Consider the following 25,611-nt stretch of genomic DNA (forward strand, 5'->3'; position numbering starts at 1 on the left):
AGAGCGAACATTCCTTCATTTGGCACGCAGAAAAAATTATTTGTAATTAAATTAATCATCAGATTTCTACATTTAAAGTGAGAAAACCCCACGTTAACCTGTTGAAATCGTCGTCACGCGATAAACATGTCATCTGTGTGGCGTGTCAAGAGGTCATTTGAATTGCTTAACTTCCGACACTTTGTTAGCACTTGAATGTCGCATAGTGACAAACAGGTAATCAGAATCAGATTATCCAATAAGCAAAATTCGTTTACTTTAAAACGTTTTCTACCTCTAACAATCAACAAGCTGTGAAAACTATGATGCTGTGCTCCACATTTGGATTATTTACGGAACTTGTGTGAGCCTATGGCTTTACACACACACACACACACACACACACACACACACACACATATATATATATATATATATATATATATATATATATATATATATATATATATATATATATATATATATATATATATATATATATATATATATATATATATATAATATATATATATATATATATATATATATATATATATATATATATATATATATATATATATATATATATATATATATATATATATATATATATATATATATATATATATATATATATATATATATATATATATATATATATATATATATGTATATATATACAGGTAAAAGCCAGTAAATTAGAATATTTTGAAAAACTTGATTTATTTCAGTAATTGCATTCAAAAGGTGTAACTTGTACATTATATTTATTCATTGCACACAGACTGATGCATTCAAATGTTTATTTCATTTAATTTTGATGATTTGAAGTGGCAACAAATGAAAATCCAAAATTCCGTGTGTCACAAAATTAGAATATTACTTAAGGCTAATACAAAAAAGGGATTTTTAGAAATGTTGGTCAACTGAAAAGTATGAAAATGAAAAATATGAACATGTACAATACTCAATACTTGGTTGGAGCTCCTTTTGCCTCAATTACTGCGTTAATGCGGCGTGGCATGGAGTCGATGAGTTTCTGGCACTGCTCAGGTGTTATGAGAGCCCAGGTTGCTCTGATAGTGGCCTTCAACTCTTCTGCGTTTTTGGGTCTGGCATTCTGCATCTTCCTTTTCACAATACCCCACAGATTTTCTATGGGGCTAAGGTCAGGGGAGTTGGCGGGCCAATTTAGAACAGAAATACCATGGTCCGTAAACCAGGCACGGGTAGATTTTGCGCTGTGTGCAGGCGCCAAGTCCTGTTGGAACTTGAAATCTCCATCTCCATAGAGCAGGTCAGCAGCAAGAAGCATGAAGTGCTCTAAAACTTGCTGGTAGACGGCTGCGTTGACCCTGGATCTCAGGAAACAGAGTGGACCAACACCAGCAGATGACATGGCACCCCAAACCATCACTGATGGTGGAAACTTTACACTAGACTTCAGGCAACGTGGATCCTGTGCCTCTCCTGTCTTCCTCCAGACTCTGGGACCTCGATTTCCAAAGGAAATGCAAAATTTGCTTTCGTCCGAAAACATGACTTTGGACCACTCAGCAGCAGTCCAGCTCTTTTTTCCAGGGTCAACGCAGCAGTCTACCAGCAAGTTTTAGAGCACTTCATGCTTCCTGCTGCTGACCTGCTCTATGGAGATGGAGATTTCAAGTTCCACACAGGACTTGGCGCCCGCACACAGCGCAAAATCTACCCGTGCCTGGTTTACGGACCATGGTATTTCTTTCTCGTGCGCACGAGAAACTTTCTCGTGGCCACGAGAAACTTTCTCGTGGCCACGAGAAAGCATTGGATGCGTGCTGATGGTTTAGTGTGTGTTAAAATGGCAGTTTAGGAGTTAATATGGCTGTATTTCCAGATAGGACTTTCCCCCATGTGTGTTGTGGCAAAATGTGAATGCTTGATTAGTAGGTGTGAGACAAACACTTTATCTTCCTGGTTATTGTAACGCTACGTGTTTGACATTATTTAAGACGTTATCATGCCCGGGAAAGGACAGTTTTCCTCTTCTGTGGCTGTGGGGGGTGGGCGTGGCTTGCGGACCTGCAGGGAAGCGGAGTGTGTCAGTTAGTCCCATGTTGATGTGATCAAACTTCTTTCTTGCTTGGAAGATACACACACAATTGTAACTGTTATTTCTTCCTGCAAATAATAAATATGTACAACGTGTTTGGATGTATTCATTTATGTAAAATTGTCATTAAATGTAATATTGCCTGACAAAAAGTGATACGACGTACGTAATATTTGGATATTTACACATCGCATATTTACACACGCGCATCTGACTAGAATACCCTTATGTGCATTACATATATCAACATCAGCTACCTACTGTACTGTTTACTTATTGAAATACCCAACGCAGCAGTCTACCAGCAAGTTTTAGAGCACTTCATGCTTCCTGCTGCTGACCTGCTCTATGGAGATGGAGATTTCAAGTTCCAACAGGACTTGGCGCCTGCACACAGCGCAAAATCTACCCGTGCCTGGTTTACGGACCATGGTATTTCTGTTCTAAATTGGCCCGCCAACTCCCCTGACCTTAGCCCCATAGAAAATCTGTGGGGTATTGTGAAAAGGAAGATGCAGAATGCCAGACCCAAAAACGCAGAAGAGTTGAAGGCCACTATCAGAGAAACCTGAGCTCTCATAACACCTGAGCAGTGCCAGAAACTCATGGACTCCATGCCACGCCGCATTAACGCAGTAATTGAGGCAAAAGGAGCTCCAACCAAGTATTGAGTATTGTACATGCTCATATTTTTCATTTTCATACTTTTCAGTTGGCCAACATTTCTAAAAATCCCTTTTTTGTATTAGCCTTAAGTAATATTCTAATTTTGTGACACACGGAATTTTGGATTTTCATTTGTTGCCACTTCAAATCATCAAAATTAAATGAAATAAACATTTGAATGCATCAGTCTGTGTGCAATGAATAAATATAATGTACAAGTTACACCTTTTGAATGCAATTACTGAAATAAATCAAGTTTTTCAAAATATTCTAATTTACTGGCTTTTACCTGTATATATATATATATATATATATATATATATATATATATATATATATATATATATATATATATATATATATATATATATATATATATATATATATATATATATATATATGTATATATATATATATATATGTATATATATATATATATATATATATATATATATATATATATATATATATATATATATATATATATATATATATATATATATATATATATATATATTGCATTTTTCTTTAGTTGCTTTATTGAGTTTACAACCCCCTGCCGCTGTTTTGTACTGTTTCTGTACTTGTTTTGATTATTTATATTATTTTCACACTGTGGACTGGACTTTCACAATGTTATGTCAGACCCACTCGACATCCGTTGCTTTCGGTCTCCCCTAGAGAGGGGGGGGTTACCCACATATGCGGTCCTCTCCAAGGTTTCTCATAGTCATTCACCGACGTCCCACTGGGGTGAGTTTTTCCTTGCCCGTATGTGGGCTCTGTACCGAGGATGTCGTTGTGGCTTGTACAGCCCTTTGAGACACTTGTGATTTAGGGCTATATAAATAAACATTGATTGATTGATTGATTTGCTTGTATGTTAGTGTTGTAAATGCTGAATACTATAAATAAAGGTTTTAAAAATAAATTAAGTCAATAAATAAAATGAACAAAATTCGTTCTTTTTTTTAAAAATTCAGTTTACTGTGAGAACATTTGAAAAAAAACTTGCCATAACTATAAATATACAGCTGTATATGAGCTGTTCATAAATTTGGCTCATTATAGTTTTGTATCAAGGAAACGTAAAAATACAAATATTTTCAATAAACACAAATATTACACTATAAGTGAGACTTACTATATTCTGAAATACTGGCTATGATTTTGTTGTTATTTTAGTTGTAAACATTCCAGGGTGGCGTATATATATCCCCATGCGTTGACAGTGACGTCACTATTTTGAATTTCCCCTCAGCCAAAAAACTTTGTTGCACAAAAGCATGTTAACAATGGAGAGAAAAATTGAAGTAAGAATACAATGTACTTGTGGATTTAAAAAAGTATAAATACAACTAGATTTTAAAAGTTGGACTAGTAAAAATGTGACTACACAATTGTGAAGGGTCACATCTGCGGTCCCTTCCAGGGTTTCTCGTTTCTTTTGGGTTGAGTTTTTTCTTGCCCTAATGTGGGATCTGAGCCGAGGATGTCGTGGTTTCAGCAGCCCTTTGAGACATTTGTGATTAAGGGCTATAAAAGTAAATTTTGATTGATTGATACATGTCCGTACTACGGAGCCCCTAAAGGGACATGGGAATTTTTTTTTTTTTAGACATGTATCTCGTGGCCACGAGAAAGTATCTCGTGGCCACGAGAAACTTTCTCGTGGCCACGAGAAACTTTTTATTAAAAAAAAAAAAAAAAAAAAAAAAAAAAATAATATTTTTATTTTATTTATTTTTTTTATAAAAACTTTCTCGTGGCCACGAGAAACTTTCTCGTGGCCACGAGAAACTTTCTCGTGGCCACGAGAAAGCATTGGATGCGTGCTGATGGTTTAGTGTGTGTTAAAATGGCAGTTTGGGAGTTAATATGGCTGTATTTCCAGATAGGACTTTCCCCCATGTGTGTTGTGGCAAAATGTGAATGCTTGATTAGTAGGTGTGAGACAAACACTTTATCTTCCTGGTTATTGTAACGCTACGTGTTTGACATTATTTAAGACGTTATCATGCCCGGGAAAGGACAGTTTTCCTCTTCTGTGGCTGTGGGGGGTGGGCGTGGCTTGCGGACCTGCAGTGAAGCGGAGTGTGTCAGTTAGTCCCATGTTGATGTGATCAAACTTATTTCTTGCTTGGAAGATACACACACAATTGTAACTGTTATTTCTTCCTGAAAATAATAAATATGTACAACGTGTTTGGATGTATTCATTTATGTAAAATTGTCATTAAATGTAATATTGCCTGACAAAAAGTGATACGACGTACGTAATATTTGGATATTTACACATCGCATATTTACACACGCGCATCTGACTAGAATACCCTTATGTGCATTACATATATCAACATCAACTACCTACTGTACTGTTTACTTGTTGAAATACCCTTTTTAGAGCAAATATCTACCCACATAATTTATATGTGTATATATAATATATATATATGTGTATGTATGTATATGCATATATATATATATATATATATATATATATATATATATATATATATATATATATATATATATATATATATATATATATATATATATATATATATACAGTATATACACGCACACACACACATATACATGTATACTGTATAGGAAGAAACACACATAAATATATACAGTATACATATATACACACAAACACTAAATTTGACAAACAAAATAACTACTATTTTTAAGAACAAGTTACAGTAATATAATATATATATATACACTACCGTTCAAAAGTTTGGGGTCACCCAAACAATTTTGTGGAATAGCCTTCATTTCTAAGAACAAGAATAGACTGTCGAGTTTCAGATGAAAGTTCTCTTTTTCTGGCCATTTTGAGCGTTTAATTGACCCCACAAATGTGATGCTCCAGAAACTCAATCTGCTCAAAGGAAGGTCAGTTTTGTAGCTTCTGTAACGAGCTAAACTGTTTTCAGATGTGTGAACATGATTGCACAAGGGTTTTCTAATCATCAATTAGCCTTCTGAGCCAATGAGCAAACACATTGTACCATTAGAACACTGGAGTGATAGTTGCTGGAAATGGGCCTCTATACACCTATGTAGATATTGCACCAAAAACCAGACATTTGCAGCTAGAATAGTCATTTACCACTTTAGCAATGTATAGAGTGTATTTCTTTAAAGTTAAGACTAGTTGAAAGTTATCTTCATTGAAAAGTACAGTGCTTTTCCTTCAAAAATAAGGACATTTCCATGTGACCCCAAACTTTTAAACAGTAGAGTATATATATACATGCTTATACATAATATGTATATATTTATATATATATATATATATATATATATATATATATATATATATATATATATATATATATATATATATATATATATATATATATATATATATATATATATATATATATATATATATGTATGTGTATCTATGTATATATATATATATATATATATATATATATATATATATATATATATATATATATATATATATATATATATATATATATATATATAGATACACATACATACATACATACACATATATATATATTATATATACACATATAAATTATGTGGGTAGATATTTGCTCTAAAACGGGTATTTCAACAAGTAAACAGTACAGTAGGTAGCTGATGTTGATATATGTAATGCACATAAGGGTATTCTAGTCAGATGCGCGTGTGTAAATATGCGATGTGTAAATATCCAAATATTACGTACGTCGTATCACTTTTTGTCAGGCAATATTACATTTAATGACAATTTTACATAAATGAATACATCCAAACACGTTGTACATATGTATTATTTGCAGGAAGAAATAACAGTTACAATTGTGTGTGTATCTTCCAAGCAAGAAAGAAGTTTGATCACATCAACATGGGACTAACTGACACACTCCGCTTCGCTGCAGGTCCGCAAGCCACGCCCACCCCCCACAGCCACAGAAGAGGAAAACTGTCCTTTCATGATAAAGTCTTAAATAATGTCAAACACGTAGCGTTACAATAACCAGGAAGATAAAGTGTTTGTCTCACACCTACTAATCAAGCATTCACATTTTGCCACAACACACATGGGGGAAAGTCCTAATTGGAAATACAGCCATATTAACTCCTAAACTGCCATTTTAACACACACCAAACCATCAGCACGCATCCAATGCTTTCTCGTGGTCACGAGAAAGTTTCTCGTGGCCACGAGAAAGTTTCTCGTGCGCACGAGAAAGTTTCTCGTGGCCACGAGAAAGTTTCTCGTGGCCACGAGAAACTTTTTATAAAAAAAAAAAAAAAAAAAAATTTTATAAAAAGTTTCTCGTGGCCACGAGAAAGTTTCTCGTGGCCACGAGATACTTTCTCGTGGCCACGAGATACTTTCTCGTGGCCACGAGAAACTTTTTATAAATTTTTTTTTTTTTATTTTTTTTATAAAAAGTTTCTCGTGGCCACGAGAAACTTTCTCGTGGCCACGAGAAACTTTCTCGTGCGCACGAGAAACTTTCTCGTGGCCACGAGAAACTTTCTCGTGGCCACGAGATACATGTCTAAAAAAAAAAAAATTCCCATGTCCCTTTAGGGGCTCCGTAATATATATATATATATATATATATATATATTTTTTTTTAAATAAAAAGTTTGCTCTCTCGTGCGCACGCATCCAATGTTTTCTCGAGGCCACGAGAAACTTTCTCGAGGCCACGAGAAAACATTGGATGCATGCGCACGAGAGAGCGCGTGGTTTGAGGTGCGTGTTAAAATGGCAGTGCAGGAGTTAATTCGGCTCTATTTCCAACTCGGACTTCACTGTAAGGACATTGCTGCTTTGCTTGCTAGTCGTCATCGCTATATTGTGTCTGAAAGACATTTAAAACGAATTATGAAGGCATGTAGTCTGTTTCGGCGCAAAGGATACACCTCTTTGGATCGCGTGGTAGATTTCATTCACCAGCAGTTACAAACAAGTGGCCAGCTGTGTGGATATAGGTCAGGGGTGTCAAACTCATTTTAGATGGGGGGCCACATGGAGAAAAATCTACTCCCAAGTGGGCCGGACTGGTAAAATCACGGCACGATAACTTAAAAATAAAGACAACTTCAGATTGTTTTATTTGTTTAAAAATAGAACAAGCACATTCTGAAATTGTACAAATCATAAAGTTTTTTTTTTTTTTTACATTTACCTGTTGCGGTTAATAGTATATATACTTTTTTTGTCGTTATTTGTATTTTCTGAATAAATTATGTGATAATGTTCATCAGCCAACTCATTGGTGTTCATTTTCAATCTATCAAGATAAAACAATTATATCAAAATCAAATTACAAGATGTTATTTATGCAGTTTGATCATTTTCCTCGACTGATGTACTAACATCATGAGGTTTATTTTGTACATATGTAGCATCATCTACAAAGATGCAAAGAATTGCTATTGTGCCATCTAGTGGACACATTTAGAACAGCTGTTTCTTTCATTCAAAAATTTCAGGTTCATTTTTATACTTAGCAAACTCATCCCGCGGGCCGGATAAAACCTGTTCGCGGGCCTGATCCGGCCCTCGGGCCGTACGTTTGACACCCCTGATATAGGTGGATGTACACTAAATGCAAGGAGGATGGATTACACGTCAAGAAAGAAGAGGTGCGCTTAATTCTTAAAGAACTTGACCCAAGGGGCGTTGAACTCAGAGGAAGGAGACGGCTCCATCGTCGAAACTATTTCGCAAAAGGGCCCAATTATATTTGGCACTTTGACTCTTATGACAAACTGAAACCATTTGGTATCTGTATAAACGGCTGTATTGACGGATTTTCCCGGAAAATTATCTGGATGAATGCATTTACGACCAACAGTCATTGGAGGCTACTATATGGAGGCAGTGAAGAAATTTGGTGGTTGTCCGAGGATTGTCAGGGGCGATCGGGGCACTGAAAATGTTAAAGTCAGAGACTTTCAGCGTTTTCTCCGTCGCAACATTCATGACGGCTCTGGTATTGACAGCTACATCGAAGGGGCAAGCACAGCAAATCAGCGCATAGAGAGTTGGTGGGGTTTCCTCAGAAGAGAATCAATGGAATTCTACATCTCTATGTTCACTGACCTGAAGGACCGTGGTTTGTTCGGTGGTACATACTTGGACCGAGGTCTAATTCAGTTCTGCTTTATGAACTTCATTCAGGTAAGCGACAATGCATTGTTTTATCTATTTTTTCCAAGCAGTCTGCAGAGATGGAACGAATCAACAGTACAACAGTGCCATCTAATGGAAAAACTACTGAATTACAACATTTTCATCCTAAATTGAGGCCCACAAATGTTCGTTTTTTTCTTTTAACATCCTTCCATGAGCAGACAGTGGGTGTGAATATTAGCATCATGTCCATGTGTCTTCTTAATTACTGTTATTGGTGTCCTACGATACCATATTAATTCATCATCAGTGTCGGGGGGGTTTGTAGCCCTAATCTGCCCCCCCATCCCAGTACAAGCATAGTGGGCAGCAAACACTGTTTTATTCATTTATGTTTATTAATTTATGTATTTATGCTTGCCCTTTTCCACTCATTTTCTCCTAACTTTATCAAAAACCTCAAGATTTAACATAGATTTTTTCAAGTCATCTCATAACTAAATTAAAGAGGACATGATGAGAATAACAAATTGCATATTAATTTACTTTTCTTTCTCTCTGTACTATTTTTCCAGGATGAATTAGACGAGACCATCAATGTGTGGGATGCACATGTCATCAGACCATCAAAGAATGACAGGGTGCCCAGTGGTCGCCCCCGAATCATGTACATGTTCCCAGAACTCTACACAACTTGTGATTGCATTTCCCCAGTGGAGAGAGCTGATGTACAGTTGTGTCAGAGTAACTGCACATTTCGACCAGCAGTGCCATGTGACACAGACATCTACAACATCTGCAACATTCTGATGGCAGAGTCACGGCTGCATCTTCCAGCTGATGCTTATCAAGCATTGGATCTGTACCTGCACCTGAGGAATGAGATAACATCTGCTCTCTAATTTGAGATTAAATTTTATTCAGATTATTCAGGGCTACAACATGTCCACACTGACTACACTTGAACAGTGCTATGCCACAAACATTAAGAACATTTTGCAGCAAAACTGAGGTGCAAATAGGATTGATATGTCACTATATCCACACTGACTACAAAGAGAAACAAAGCAGGACATGAAAGAGGAAATCAACAGAACTTAACAACCATATGAAATGTATTGTACTTGCATTGAACAGGAATTTCTTTGTTGAATGATGACAAAAATTCTGAACATCATTCAGAGTCACAATTGTATAAAAGATGCACATGAGAAAATGTAATATTTGTACAAAAAGGGACTTTCACCTATGAGAACAGACCCTGCTGACTTATCAAAATTATTAAACTTAAACTGTCTTGTGGAAAAAAATTGAATCTCAATGTACTAACAATTTACAGAAAAAATAAGAAAATAAAACTATTTAAGAAATGTAAACGGTCTCTGTTTTAATAAGAACAATAAATGGAAATCTGTGGAAACAGTTTTGCATCAGACAAATGCCATAATAACCTCAGTGTAGAAGATAGATGTGCTTTCCATTCACTACACAATATCCATTGTGAAGCAGTCGCCAGACAAGACATTATCAAATTCTTTGCGAAACTCAGGGTATGTGCTGTAAGTGCATGGTAACTCAAGAACTGCTCCACACGTGTGTGCTACAGGCCTGCGACTTAAACCACACAATGTGTTAAAAATTACTTCAATTGTGTCTTTGCACAGCACAGTAGATCCTGTGCAGAAGCGTAAGAAGATCTCCAATTTTCTTTGGTCGATGCTTCTCACATACCGTAGCAGGTGGTTAAGAGCAGTCTGCTCTTGTGGATTTAGGCTTTCAAATGATAGTTTTATCATCTGGGCCACTTTCTTGTTAGTTGGCCTCTCAGATTCATATATCTCCATTATGTTGTCTTTGGTTATGAGCATTGGCATAGCATTATGAACACTGGAGTGGAAACAGTCAATTATGAACTTTGGCTCTTGAAGAAGAGCTTTGTGTGCCATTGTTAAAATAGCAGCCCGTAAATTGTTTTTAGGGGGAAGGCAGTGTGAGCCCATTCTGGAGAAGACATCAAGTAAGTCCTCCTCAACAGTTTCATCAATGGTACCCTGTAGTGCTTTTTCAAGCGACACACGCTCATTCTCTGAAAGAAATCTGGCAAATGACATCATCAATAGTTCTTCATCCACTGAGCTAACTCCTTTACAACAAGCAAGAACAAAGGCTGGTGACAGTCTGATTGGTAGGATTTTGTGGTCCAGGTATCCTTTCAACCACACTCTTCCGAGAGCTTGCCATTTCTTCTCAGAATAGTCTGGTCGTAGCCTGGGTACTCGTTCATCTTCCCCCTCACACTGGTCCAAGAAGTGGTCCCAGAATGCAGAGTACGCCTCTCTTGACACACCATCACTGTCCATAGCTTTCTCATTTGTAAACTCCATTCTTAGACTAGCATTCAGTACTTTTGGATCCATGAAGACAATAAGGACATCATCAACTATGTTTACTCGTCTTAATTTTGTCACACCGTGGTGAGGGAAGTCCTGTTTTGGGGTTGTCTGGCACATTTCCTGTTTTATTTTGAAAATTCTAATCCTCCTCTCGTTTCAGGCCACTTGCCCTTCCTCCTGTGTCACTGGTCTGATGTCTCTCCTGATTGCCTGATTGTGCCCACCTGTGTCACCCTCCCTCATGTGTATATAGTCCTCGTCTTCCCCTGTCTTGTTGCCAGAGTATATCGTCTCGCTACGTACCTCCAGCCTTGTCCACAGCCTTGTTCACAGCCATCAACCAAGTTGATAAGTATTGTCTCGCTTTGTTTATTGATTCCTTTGTTCCCTCTGAGAGAGTGATTTTGTTTTGCTAAGTTTTTTGGTCAAGTCTTTTTGTATCAATTTTCATAGTGCCTTGTCTTCCTTTTTTTCCCCTCCTTCTGGAGCGCTTTTAGTTTTCAGGCTTCTCAAATACTTTATACATACTTTCTGTTTATAGCGTCTCAACTTTTTAGCATGAGAGAATTTCCTTTTTGTAGATTATTATAGATTGTTGGTTTTTTGTGTTTTCGACTCATAGAACTTTTTGGCTATTGCCTGTTCCTCCTTATGGAGGGATTTTCTGTTTATTGCCTTATGTCCTATGCTAATACCCTATAGGTGCTTGAATATATCTTAGATAGATTTTGTAGCCACTTTCTTTAATCACTCTGTCCTAGAGATAGCAAGGAATTATTTAAATAAAGGTCTGAGTCAATTGTCACTCCTCTGCATCTGAGTCCTCATTTACGCCAAGACATAACAGTATACTCTGGCCAGTATGGACTCAGCAGAGGCTAAACAACTGACGGAAATCCTGCACACCCAGGAATCACGGCTCGCCCGACAGGAGGAGTTTCAGACGGCGATGGCAGCAAACATGGGTCACCTGTCCTCCCAGCTACAAGGACTACTTGAGCAGCTTGCTCGACCGATTCCGGCGACCCAGCCCCCCACGCCACCCGCTGCCCCCACTGTGTCTTCACCTCCTTCCGGAGCCGGCTGCAAGCTGGCCCCTCCGGCGCCATATGCTGGCGCTCCTGGTTTGTGCAAAACTTTTTTGATAGACTGTGCTATTCATTTTGAACTGATGCCCCATGCATTCCCCACTGAACGTTCCAAGATTGCTTTCATGATTTCTCATCTTACGGATAGAGCTAAGGCGTGGGCTTCTGCCGAATGGGGGCGGAACTCTTCACTCTGCCACTCCTTCACAGACTTTCAAGCTGCGCTAACCAGGACTTTTGACCCAGTGACCTCTAACAGAGAAAAGGCACAAGAACTAAGCAGTTTAAAGCAGGGCACCGGGCCCGTGTGTGACTACGCCATTGGCTTCCGCACGCTGGCAGCAGAAAGCGGGTGGGACGACACGGCTCTTTACGACGTCTTTTTGAAAGGGCTCAGTGCTTACATACAGGACCTCCTCGTTCCTCTGGACCTACCCGACAATCTAGATGCCCTCATCGAGCTTGCCATCAGGACGGACAATCGACGGGCCCAGCTCAAACGACAGCGAGATGGAGGATCGGAAGCTGCAGAAAGAACCACCCATCCTTTAGCACCTAACTGGTCGACGACTCGGCGCTCACCCCTGGAGCTACATCCTCACTTACGCACCAACCAGGAGGGGGAGCCCATGCAGCTGGGGAGAGCCCGACTGACGCCAGAGGAGCGACGCAAGCGGCTGATGGAGGGGAGATGTTTTTACTGTGGAGAGGGCGGCCATCTTGTCGTTTCATGTCCAACCAAGAGATCCCAGGCGGTGAGTCACATTCCGGCTGTTCCTCAGAGGCCACGCACTCATACCAAGATCACGTTAACAAATCACACAGTCACATCGCTAGAGGCGTTAATAGACTCTGGGGCAGATGAGAGTCTGATGGACTGGGGTTTAGCTAGGAGACTAGGACTCAAGTCAGAACCACTAGTTAAACCCATTAAGGCCAGGTCTCTGAATGGTAAGGAGCTTTTCACCATCACACACATCTGTGAACCTGTCCAAATGAACATTGACGGCCATCAGGAACAAATTTGTCCATATTTGATTAATTCTCCTTCTCATCCGTTGATCTTGGGGTATCCATGGCTGTACCAGCATAACCCTCGTGTGGACTGGAAGACAGGGAAGATCAGTGAATGGGGAAGGGAATGTACCCAGAACTGTATTTTTTTCTACTATCCAGAAAGAAAGTGTCAAAGAAATTAATCTTTTTTCTGCTAAACCTGTCACAGACTCAGAATTTCCGGACCTGAATTCTGTCCCCCCCTGTTATCACCATCTACGACAAGTCTTCAGCAAGACAAAGGCCCTGTCACTGCCACCCCACCGTTCCTACGACTGTGCCATTGATCTACTCCCCGGGGCCACAATTCCCAAGGGGCGTCTGTACTCCGTCTCGGGTCCAGAAAAAGCTGCTATGAACGATTACATCTCGGCATCACTGGAATCCGGCCTGATTCGCCCGTCATCATCGCCAGCAGGAGCAGGGTTCTTCTTTGTGAAGAAGAAAGACGGGTCGTTAAGGCCCTGCATCGATTACAGCCCCCTGAATGACATTACCATCAAGAACCGTTACCCTCTTCCCCTCATGTCTTCTGTCTTCGACCAACTCCAACAGGCTAAAATATTCACCAAGCTGGACCTACGCAACGCTTACCATCTGGTCCGAATAAGAGAGGGAGACGAGTGGAAGACCGGATTCAACACACCCAATGGTCACTATGAATACAGGGTCATGCCTTTTGGTCTCACCAATGCCCCGGCCGTGTTCCAAGCCATGATCAACGAAGTACTAAGAGACTTTCTGGACCATTTTGTCTATGTTTATCTTGATGATATATTGATTTATTCACCTGACAGTGACACTCACCAAGACCATGTAAATCAGGTTTTAAAGAGACTCCTAGACAATGATCTATATGTTAAAGCTGAAAAGAGTGTTTTTCATGCCGACACTGTTTCCTTCCTGGGCTTCATTGTAGCCCCTGGAAGAGTGCAGATGGATCCGGCTAAAGTTAGCGCTGTGGCCGATTGGCCGACACCTGACAGCCGCAAGAAAGTTCAGCAATTCTTGGGATTTGCTAACTTTTACAGGCGGTTTGTCAGAAACTTCAGCGCAATAGCTGCTCCTCTCCATGCTCTTACCTCCACCCAGGTGCGGTTCCACTGGTCTCCAGAGGCAGAGAGGGCATTCCAGATGCTCAAGCACCGCTTCACCTCAGCGCCCATCCTCACCATTCCGGACCCACAGCGCCAGTTCGTCGTGGAGGTGGACGCTTCTAATGAAGGAGTTGGAGCAGTGCTGTCTCAACGCTCTCAGCAGGACGGGAAGATGCATCCCTGTGCCTTTCTGTCGCGGCGGCTGTCCAAAGCTGAAAGAAACTATGATGTCGGCAATCGGGAGTTGCTGGCGGTGAAGCTCGCCTTGGAGGAATGGAGGCATTGGCTCGAGGGGGCCGAACACCCATTCATTGTCTGGACAGATCACAAGAACTTAGAATACATAAAGAAGGCTAAGAGACTCAACTCTCGCCAGGCCAGGTGGGCGCTTTTTTTTAATCGCTTTTCTTTCTCGCTCTCCTACAGGCCGGGGTCCCGCAACGTCAAGCCAGACGCCTTGTCACGATTATTCGACCCCGAGCCTGAGGCCAAGCAATCTGAGACCATCCTTCCACTGAACTGTGTGGTAGGAGCGGTAACTTGGCCAATAGAAACTGAGGTAAAGCAAGCTAACGGTGTGGCCCCGCCACCTAGGGGTTGTCCTGTTAATCGATTGTTTGTCCCCACTGAGCTGCGTCCCCGGGTGGTTCATTGGGCTCACACCTCGCTGCTTTCGTGTCATCCGGGAGTTAAAAGAACCATGTTTGTGATCTCCCGGCGGTTCTGGTGGCCAGCCATGGAGACGGAGGTCCGAGAGTATGTAGAGGCCTGTTCGGTCTGTGCCAGGAACAAGACGTCTTCCAGGTCTCGCATGGGACTTCTTCAGCCGCTCCCCATCCCCTCCAGACCGTGGTCAGACATCTCGATGGACTTCGTTACAGGCCTCCCGGTCTCACAAGGTAACACCACCGTCCTCACTGTAGTCGACAGATTCTCCAAAATGGTCAGATTCATCGCTATGCCTAAATTACCATCCGCCAAGGAGACGGCAGAGACTATGATGACTAATGTATTCCGAGTTCATGGATTTCCCAAAGACATTGTTACAGACCGGGGACCTCAGTTTGCATCACGGTTCTGGAGGGAGTTCTGCCGACTCATTGGAGCCAAGGCCAGCCTGACATCAGGATATCATCCGGAAGCCAACGGCCAGACCGAACGACTTAACCAGCAGCTGGAAACCGGCCTCCGGTGCTTGGTCTGCCAGAACCCCTCCACATGGAGCAAACACCTGGTCTGGGTAGAGTATGCGCACAATTCGCTGCCTACATCAGCCACCGGCCTCTCTCCCTTTCACTGTGCCTTAGGGCAGTGTTTTTCAACCACTGTGCCGCGGCACACTAGTGTGCCGTGAGATATTGTCTGGTGTGCCGTGGGAAATTATGCAACTTCACCTAATTTATCCCAAAAATATTTTTGGCAAATCAATAATTAGAATCTGCCAATAATGTGCCGTTGCTTAGTGTCTGTGCTGCGTAAAACTCGGCAGGGTAACCACGTAATACTCCATGTCAGTAGGTGGCAGCATTGCTTTGTAAAAGTCGGAATGTGTCGGGTGAGACGAGGATGGTTTGTTGTGATCCCGATATGCAGACCACAGTGGGAGGCAGGGTGCAGGTAAAAAGGGTATGTAATGCTTAAACCCAAAATGAACGAAAGGAAAAGGCTATGCAAAACAAAAGTCAAACTGAACTGGCTACAAAGTAAACAGAGACAAAATGCTGGACGACAGCAAAAACTTACGGCGTCTACAAAGTACATCCGTACGTGACATGACAATCAACAATGTCCACACAAAGAAGGATAGCAACAACGTGAATAGCCTTGCTTGCTAACACAAAGCAGGTGCGCGGAGGCAGGGTGCAGGTAAAAAGGGTATGTAATGCTTAAACCCAAAATGAACGAAAGGAAAAGGCTATGCAAAACAAAAGTCAAACTGAACCGGCTACAAAGTAAACAGAGACAGAATGCTGGACGACAGCAAAAACTTACGGCGTCCACAAAGTACATCCGTACGTGACATGACAATCAACAATGGCCACACAAAGAAGGATAGCAACAACGTAAATAGCTGCACCTGCTTTGCTAACACAAAGCAGGTGCGCGGAATAGCGCTCAAAGGAAGACATGAAGCCACTACAGGAAAACACCGGCAAAACAGGAAGGGCCACCAAGATAAGCAAGACAAGAACTAAAGCACTACACACAGGAAGACACCAACACACTCAAAATAAGACACGACGACTTGGTGGAGTTACATTTTTTCTAGTTTTCTGCTGGTGGTGTGCCTCCGGATTTTTTTAATGACAAAAATGTGCCTTGGCTCAAAAAAGGTTGAAAAACACTGCCTTAGGGTACCAGCCCCCTCTCTTTCCAGAGAATGAGTCAGAAGTGTCGGTCCCCTCCGCCCATGCCATGGTCCGACGTTGTCACCGCATTTGGGCAGCCGCCCGTCAAGTATTGACCAGACAACAAGATCGGATGAAGAGAGCGGCAGACCGCAAGAGACGACCTGCGCCTGCGTACCAACCCGGTCAGAGAGTCTGGCTTTCAGCCAAGGACCTACATCTCAAGGTCACATCAAAGAAACTGGCACCATGCTTTGTAGGTCCATTCCCAATTACCAAGCTCGTCGGACCTGCAGCAGTTCGGCTTCGTCTGCCCCGATCCCTCCGCGTCTATCCCACCTTCCACGTCAGTCAGGTCAAACCAGTCAAAGAAAGCACCATGGTCCCAGCCACCACGTCCCCTCCACCACCCGAAGTAATTGAAGGTGGACCAGTATACAAAGTTAAACGCTTGTTGGCAGTGTGCAACCGGGGTCGGGGCAGACAATTCCTGGTGGATTGGGAAGGATACGGACCTGAAGAGAGACAGTGGGTTCCTTCCCGCCACATTGTCGACCCCACTCTCATCAGGGACTTCTACAGAGACCACCCCGAACAGTCTGGGCCGTCCGGAGTCGGCCATAGAGGGGGGGGTACTGTCACACCGTGGTGAGGGAAGTCCTGTTTTGGGGTTGTCTGGCACATTTCCTGTTTTATTTTGAAAATTCTAATCTTCCTCTCGTTTCAGGCCACTTGCCCTTCCTCCTGTGTCACTGGTCTGATGTCTCTCCTGATTGCCTGATTGTGCCCACCTGTGTCACCCTCCCTCATGTGTATATAGTCCTCGTCTTCCCCTGTCTTGTTGCCAGAGTATATCGTCTCGCTACGTACCTCCAGCCTTGTCCACAGCCTTGTTCACAGCCATCAACCAAGTTGATAAGTATTGTCTCGCTTTGTTTATTGATTCCTTTGTTCCCTCTGAGAGAGTGATTTTCTTTTGCTAAGTTTTTTGGTCAAGTCTTTTTGTATCAATTTTCATAGTGCCTTGTCTTCCTTTTTTTCCCCTCCTTCTGGAGCGCTTTTAGTTTTCAGGCTTCTCAAATACTTTATACATACTTTCTGTTTATAGCGTCTCAACTTTTTAGCATGAGAGAATTTCCTTTTTGTAGATTATTATAGATTGTTGGTTTTTTGTGTTTTCGACTCATAGAACTTTTTGGCTACTGCCTGTTCCTCCTTATGGAGTGATTTTCTGTTTATTGCCTTATGTCCTATGCTAATACCCTATAGGTGCTTGAATATATCTTAGATAGATTTTGTAGCCACTTTCTTTAATCACTCTGTCCTAGAGATAGCAAGGAATTATTTAAATAAAGGTCTGAGTCAATTGTCACTCCTCTGCATCTGAGTCCTCATTTACGCCAAGACATAACACATTTCAAAATAAGGATTTCTTGGTCAAATGGATCTGGTGATGCTGGAAGACTGCTTGATGATACAGGACCATCATTGATTGTAGAATGCTGCAAGATATTTTAAAAAGGTAATTAGGTGTGATTATTGATTGATTAATCCTTCAGTGAACAGAAAATAATCAAAGATTTTGACAATCAATGTATCAATTAGCATGCAAAAATGGTGATAATGTTGTGGCAAATGAGATTTGGAATGTTTGGATGAAAAATTAATCTAAAAACATAAGCTTAGGGTGAAAGATTTTCGGATGGTAACGTTACAGTTTTTGTACATTTTATAAATGTAAAATGTAATAATTTTACAGGACTGTAAAACGTTAGTGCTACATTGTACCTGCATGCTGCTCAAGTCATCTGGATTCCAGGGAAGAGTGGTGTCTTGAGTATCACTATCATCACCAACAGTGGGTCCAAACTTCACTTCAGAGTCCTCAAGAGATTGTGGAATGGCAGGATTAAGAGCGGAATCTGAGACATCACTTAACAACAGGTCTGCATCTTGATTTGGCACAGGCGTTAAACAGTCATCTTCAGATCCATGCCTTCTTGTTGACTGCTGAGTATGACTGCCAACATCCTCAGTAGGTCGTGGATGCAGGAGCTCTGTGTTACCCATCTCAGGAGTTGCTGATCTTGAATGGCTGATTGTCTCTCCTCTCTATTGATAATTTAATATAAAAACCAAGAAAACAAACAAATGTATTATTATTTGTGTAATTATTATATTATCTATAGTTTGAATAATCTCATCCAAGCTGCTATGTATATTCATGTGACTATAACACTCTGCACCTGAGTAAATTATTTGGTGTATGCATTTTTACTTAATGTAGGATTAAACTCAAAGCGTTCGCAGATTTCCATCTTAACTGCAGATTTAAAACTATAAATTATGGTTTCTTAAAGGCCATTTCTGTGTCCTCATATATTTCACCTGTGATTTATAATAAATATAGCTCAGCGCAGATTTAATTTAAATGACCCTACAGAAAACTATAACTATAAAAATATGTTTGAATTTTAAAGAATACTGAACATTTTGGTACAATAAAATCTTCAGACAACACAAGTTCTGTACTGTTTAGCACAGACTGGTTCCATAAAAATGCAATACGAGTGCTTACTTGTTCATGGTTTTGCTGCATTGAGCCACTGGGAGCCAGATCTAAATCAGAGGAGCTCTCTGGATGATCCACTTGATTGAGTCTCCTGGTCTTGTTCCTCAAGGATCGTGTCTTCATTGTCCTAGCCTATAAAAAGGTGAGCAGCAAATTGTGAGCTTATAGACTTGACATAGAAATAAGACAATAGATTTATCCTAAAAAATAAATGACATCTGTGAAAGTACAGGTCACATTGAATAGCAGCTCAGGTAAGAAAGCAAAGGTGAAACTTATTAAATTGGCTAATGTTTGAGAACAATAAATATGTATCAACATCATATCCATCATACCTGTGCATATGAGACAGGTGTGGTACACAACCATAATCAGTGTTGGCGCTAAGAATTTTCAAAATGGGGTCCCACACTAAATTTTTGGGGTTCAACTTTTTTGTAAGCTTTTCAAAACAAATTACAAATGTATGTATTATCCTGTGCGTGAGTTGAAGTTTTGTCATTTGAAAGCTATTTGAATTTCAAGCCCTTAATGGCCTACTGAAATGAATTTTTTTTTTTACAATGTCAATTTCTCAGATGACATATTGTATATTGTGTTTTGGAAAAAGGTTGTTATAAACGTTACTTAATTCATTAAAAAAATAATACAAAAGAAAACACATTTTAATGCATATGTAAATGTATTCAGTTATAAACATTCATTCACTTTCTTCTTTCCTTCATGGATTCAAACTTTATTGTTTTCTGTATTATTATTTAATAAGTCGTAGGTGTATTTATTTCAGTATAAAAGTGTAAAAACTTTTTTGCTTGGGTCATGAAATGATGATGATGGTGTGCCAGGGCATACATACATTTTTTATTTACGCTTAAATCCCTAGTCTACATTAACTTCAGATGTATCCCTCATTTCTAAGTTTTTTTAATGTTGTTTTGTTTGTTTGTTCTATACCCTTTTTGTCAAAGAAAACTATGTTTTTTTATGGCAAACATCCATCCATCCATCCATTTTCTACCGCTTGTCCCTTTCTGGATCACGGGGGGTGCTGGAGCCTATCTCAGCTGCCTTGGATAGGTCAATAATTCATAATAACATTAATTTTGATTGAATATTATGTTTTGAGCAATGACAGTTTTAAAGAAAGAAACATCTTTGTTTTATTAGTCAACATTGCAACTTTTTCTAAATGACATTTCACCTCTAAACTTTTTCATTCCACTTTTGTTATGTTTTTGTTTATTTTAATAGTATTTTTAGAATGTGCCGTGGGCCTTTAAAACATTAGCTGTGGTCCGCAAATGGCCTGCGGGCCACACTTTTGACACCCCTGCTATAGATAATAAAAAAATAAATCTGATAAGTCTATGGATAAAAAGCAGAGCCTGGCGACGCATGCAATCAATATAAATGGAATACCTACAGTAGCATATGTATTGATATCACAAATGTGGCAGAGGATAAATTACCTTCAGTGGCCTTTTCTGTGTTGGCTCCAAGTCCGATGATTCATCAGAGAGAAGTATAATCTTGTTAGACTTGGTGGCTGTGTAGATGCGTAGCATTTTTAGTTTAGTCTGTTCGTACAGCTGGCCCACCGTGACTTCCCGGGGCACAGGACTGTGACTGTAATCACAAATGTCAAACTCGAAGTCTTCCATCAGTCCTTTTGATGAATGCCCATTTGCAAAAAACAAGCATTTGCCTGTCTCCAACAGTTCACCCATAGTCACTGATTTCTGGACGGACAGATTCCGTGTTCCTCCTCCTTTTCTCGTTCTAACCTGGTGATACATTCCACTCTCAAAGTGGAGCCATCCCATTTCAACCCGCCGGGTGATTTTGGCTGCATTTTTTTTGGCCAGTAGCGGTGCCTTGTATGCCAGTGTTAGGAGTTCTTAACCTGTCTCTTAATTTCTGCATGAGGGAGGACTTCACTGTCTCTGCTCCTCCCGACTCTTCGTTTGTCACAGTTCTTTGACGGCAAAATGCTCTGAGCGCAAGTCGATCCCCATATCTTTCGATATACTTGCTTAACTCCTTATCTGTCATAATGCCTATGACATTGGTGTCGATCTGTAAAAAGCAAAACTTTTGCTAAATGGTATTTTCTACAGTAAAATAGCAACATTAAAAGTAGGCAATTTTTTACTTTATATAAAAGTTAAAAAATATCCCCACCTTGTCTTCTTTTAGTTTGTTGATGACACTTTCAGGTATATTCCGCATTTGAAGGAACATGAATAAATCTACTGCAGCCATCTTTTTTTAATAAAAGGGAGCAAAACTGCTGAGCAACGGGAGATTATGGGGGAGGGAACGTTTTTGTTGGAAATAGAGCCGAATTAACTTCTAAACTGCCATTTTAACACGCACCTCAAACCACGCGCATGCATCCAATATGCTCTCTCGTGCGCACGCATCCAATGTTTTCTCGTGGCCTCGAGAAAGTTTCTCGTGGCCTCGAGAAAGTTTCTCGTGCGCACGAGAAACTTTTTATTAAAAAAAAATATATATATATATATATATGTTTTTTTTAGAAAAAGTTTCTCGTGGCCACGAGAAACTTTCTCGTGGCCACGAGATACATGTCTAAAAAAAAAAAAATTCCCATGTCCCTTTAGGGCAGGGGTGGGCAATTAATGTTTACCGGGGGCCGCATGAGCTACCCGAGCACTGCTGGAGGGCCACATCGACAATATTTCAATTAAATTTTGCTCAATATTATTTTTGATATATACCGTAAGATAAATAATAATAATAATAATAGTAATACTTCAACATAGTGTGTGTAACAGCATTCCATGACTAATATATATAAATTAACATTAATGATAAATGACAGTAAAATAAGCACACGTATGACTGAGGAGTCATAGTGTAACTTTGTGTGGTGTTTGAGTTGTCCGACTTTTTGTGTGGCCTTAAACGCACCAGTGGTTTAGTGCTATGCGTGTTGGTGACAGATGACAAGTTGCTTTTGGCCTGGTTTGTACGGCAGAAAATGACTAGTTTTTCGAGATAGAACTGTTTTACTCATGTTTTTGGTGTGGTTATGGCCGAATATAAACAGTTTTGCTCAATAAAGTGATCGATATAATTCCTGTCCTCGAAGCATCTCGATAGACGTTACAATAATTGAACGGTGTTCAATTGAACGGTGTTGAGAACACCGTTAGGGCCGCTTGTTGTCACCGTCACTCAAAGTTGCATTGCAAAATTACATAGAATAAATATGTTTATTTTGTTTAGAATTCAGATGGGATTTGATTTGGTGCGCGGCATATACTTGCTGCGCGCAGCGGACGCTTGAGCAGTGCGCAATTGCGCAGGCACGCACCTTAGGTGAGGGGACGTTGCTTTGCAGTTCATGTGTTGTTGAAAACACGCCATTCCTCATCAACTTTTCTCTTTTTGGCGTCTCGGGTGTAAACCGTGCATCACTTGTCGCTGCATGTGCACCTTCACTCGCAGGTTACACACGGACACACGCCCATAAATAATACTTTTCAAAATAAAAGCAGCACAGTTGTATTGCGCGCAGGACATAGATGTTTTTTCAACTTTATTTTGTAATTGCAGTTGTTCACATTCACTCACAATCACGCATACGTCCACACGGAAGTAATACAAATAACGATTTTCAAAACAAAAGCAGCACCGTTGTATTGCACACTCGACATAGATACTTTTTAAAATGTATTTTGTAATTTATAATTGGCCTCACGCGGGCCGGACAGGGACGCACAAAGGGCCGGATGCGGCCCGCAGAATGCCCAGGTCTGCTTTAGGGGCTCCGTACTGCACTTCAACTACTCCACATATCAGAAATAATATGAACCAGAACATTTTACAAAAATAAAATTAATGAAATATAAATTATTAGAAAATTATATATTCACACATTTTGTACAAAAAAAAGGTCCAAATACCACTAAGTTTCCTTTGACTTATTTTGCCGACACGATCTGCATGCACATCCCAAACTCACAACTGTGAATTGGTTCTCATCGTTCACTTAAAAGGGCCATTCAAAATATTCATTTCATTCAAAAACATCAAATCTCTGTACAGTAAGTCTATATCTGGATTTAGCCTTTGAACATGAGGCAACATACCATGGCGTCTGAGACCTACAGTAGTTCCTGATCAGGTAACCACATTTATTCGGAGTTACCATGGCCTACACCGGTCTACAATTCGAATTTGCTAACATTGTTTTTTAAAAATACTTTCTTTCCTACACACCTTAAGAATATGGATCAGAAATTAGTTAATGCCCTATTTAAAGTCACCCAACTTGGCGATGAATGCCATAGTAAATTGGGGAATTGACTAGCAAGTTTAAATTGTGTCTAACCTAAATTTAACTAGTGTTGTCGCTTCAAAAATGTTTTCCAACTTGACAAGGCCAAGCCTTATTGATTTCATGTTGGTGATCAAGCTTGACTGCTGAAAGTGACTTCTTGGCAGCATAGAATTATTTGGTAAGACAACACTCATTAGATCAACCAATACTCAGAACAATGGGATGGATCTCTGCAATGTACATTGTATCGTCACTCAGGGTCAAAGGGCAATCTGTTTTGCAAACAATTAGTTAAAATAAATAATCATAACTCAAAAATTAAAATGACAGTGCACGTGAAGTTCTGGCCACAGCCCTCGTTAATCATTCATTTAAACTTTGACCAATAAAGTTGGAGACACCTGCTACTGCTATTGAAATAAAACGTTTGCCGACTCTTTTGTCTCGTACTGTTGTTAATAAAGTCTGAACATGTGACAAGTAAAAAAAACAAAGTAGAAAAGGTGCTTAGATGAACTGTTCAAATGAGCATATATAATACTCAAAAACACAGCACCTGCAAAACCCTGTTTAAACTGTTTATTTTTTGAAGTTTTTTCTGTAGGTGATGATTTTTCCCAACATAAAACAAAAAGTTACAAAATTGTCTAGTCATCAAAATCATTTGTAGGAGACTTGATAAAAAAACAAACATGAACACATACATACACATACAGGAGTGAAAATAACATAAAATAGGCAAACTAACGACCCTGTGATATTCAGCATTGGGTGCATGCAACCTGACAGTAACTGTAGAATATCTACAAAAGTCCAATTATTGAATAATAGCAACTAACCACTTCAAAGGACCAACAACTCCTGAACATAGCAATGTGTGTTTGTGTGTGTGTGCGCGGCACTGAGCACACCAGGGTCCTGACTGTGTTGCGTGAAGTCGTGGGAAGGTTCACAGTGTCGTACAGCAGGATCCCGCGTCAAACAGTTTCAAGCAAGACTGTATATTTGGAACATACAAAATAAATTTTATTATCCATTCTCTTCAAGTCTACATCATATTAGAATTTCTAGACCATGTCATTGTCAAATAACACACCCAAATTAAGTAACAATCCTCTGACAGGTGCAATGATACATGGTTCTGTCAAGTCCAGGTGTCAAAATATAAATGAATGTGAAAAGCAATTTAAATCTTCTTCGTTATTGTCGACATAAAAAGGGGAGGCGTGGCGCAGGGGCCACAGTGACAACTAGGCAGGATGTGGCAATGAGCACACAAACACAGGACTAGGGGCGACAGGGAGGACCCCTCAGGGCTGGGCCCCGGTGGCTGCGGGGACTTGTGTGGCCAGAGTGTTGGGGGCGGAGATAACAGGTGATCCAGCGATGTTCGGCAGCGGCTGTGAGGAGGTCATTGAGCTGATGCCTGAGACACACAACAAAGCTTGCTTAGTCATTGGGGTTGGGACCATTGGAACTATTCCCGTTTGGGAATAGCAGGACCTACCAGCCATCATACTTGAGGAGCTGATTGGTGTGGAACTGGCCGCCATCCCTCCAGGAGTTGCCCCCCTTCCCTGATCTCTAACGATGGGAACTGGAATAGATGGATTGGACAGCATCTTAAACCGAGCCTTTGTCACAAATGGCAGCTAATCCAAATACAGTCAGTGGAAATAGGACAAAAGACCGTGAATTTACAGAAGTATGCATGTTCCATGGCCTCTTTGGCTGTCAGGCGGGCTTGATGGTCATAGCGCAGCAGTTTGTCCAGGAAGTCCAGAGCCTCTGTGCTGACCAGGTGCTGGTTCTCACTGTGCACAAACCTCTCCCACCTTTTACGAGAGTGTCTAAAGAAGGAAAATGTTTAATGCATTTTGTATTCTAAAT

General features: G+C 40.3%; 2 protein-coding genes across 6 annotated transcripts in view; both read right to left on the reverse strand.

Moving 5' to 3' along the window:
• Positions 1-16,877: 16,877 nt before the first annotated feature.
• On the reverse strand, positions 16,878-20,901 carry LOC133659650 (uncharacterized). The gene is made up of 5 exons (XM_062062233.1): positions 20,882-20,901; positions 19,419-19,544; positions 18,629-18,952; positions 18,253-18,342; positions 16,878-17,039 (listed from the first exon to the last, which is right to left on the reverse strand). The coding sequence occupies exons 2-5, from the start codon at positions 19,533-19,535 to the stop codon at positions 16,878-16,880; spliced, it is 693 nt and encodes a 230-aa protein (XP_061918217.1). The 5' UTR covers positions 19,536-19,544; positions 20,882-20,901.
• A 3,384-nt stretch (positions 20,902-24,285) lies between these two features.
• The window catches only part of LOC133660062 (casein kinase II subunit alpha), a 33,855-nt gene continuing 32,529 nt past the window's right edge, over positions 24,286-25,611 (reverse strand). For 4 of the 5 annotated variants that reach the window (XM_062063150.1, XM_062063148.1, XM_062063149.1 and 1 more), the window contains exons 13-15: positions 25,423-25,571; positions 25,229-25,318; positions 24,286-25,147 (exon numbers count right to left, since the gene is read on the reverse strand). In XM_062063150.1, coding sequence (XP_061919134.1) covers positions 25,032-25,147; positions 25,229-25,318; positions 25,423-25,571 — 355 coding nt within the window. In that variant the 3' untranslated portion in view covers positions 24,286-25,031. The remainder of the gene's footprint in view (positions 25,148-25,228; positions 25,319-25,422; positions 25,572-25,611) is intronic. The other variant, XM_062063153.1, reaches the window with a different exon arrangement.

The sequence above is a fragment of the Entelurus aequoreus genome, linkage group LG11 (genome assembly GCF_033978785.1).
Source record: "Entelurus aequoreus isolate RoL-2023_Sb linkage group LG11, RoL_Eaeq_v1.1, whole genome shotgun sequence".
Lineage (NCBI taxonomy): Eukaryota > Metazoa > Chordata > Actinopteri > Syngnathiformes > Syngnathidae > Entelurus > Entelurus aequoreus.

Coding starts and splice junctions, on each gene's coding strand:
- LOC133659650 (XM_062062233.1), bottom strand. CDS start 19,535: ATGAAGACACGATCCTTGAGGAACAAGACCAGGAGACTCAATCAAGTG. Junction 18,953..19,418: donor TGCAGCAAAACCATGAACAA/GTAAGCACTCGT, acceptor AATTATCAATAG/AGAGGAGAGACAATCAGCCA. Junction 18,343..18,628: donor ATGACTTGAGCAGCATGCAG/GTACAATGTAGC, acceptor AATATCTTGCAG/CATTCTACAATCAATGATGG.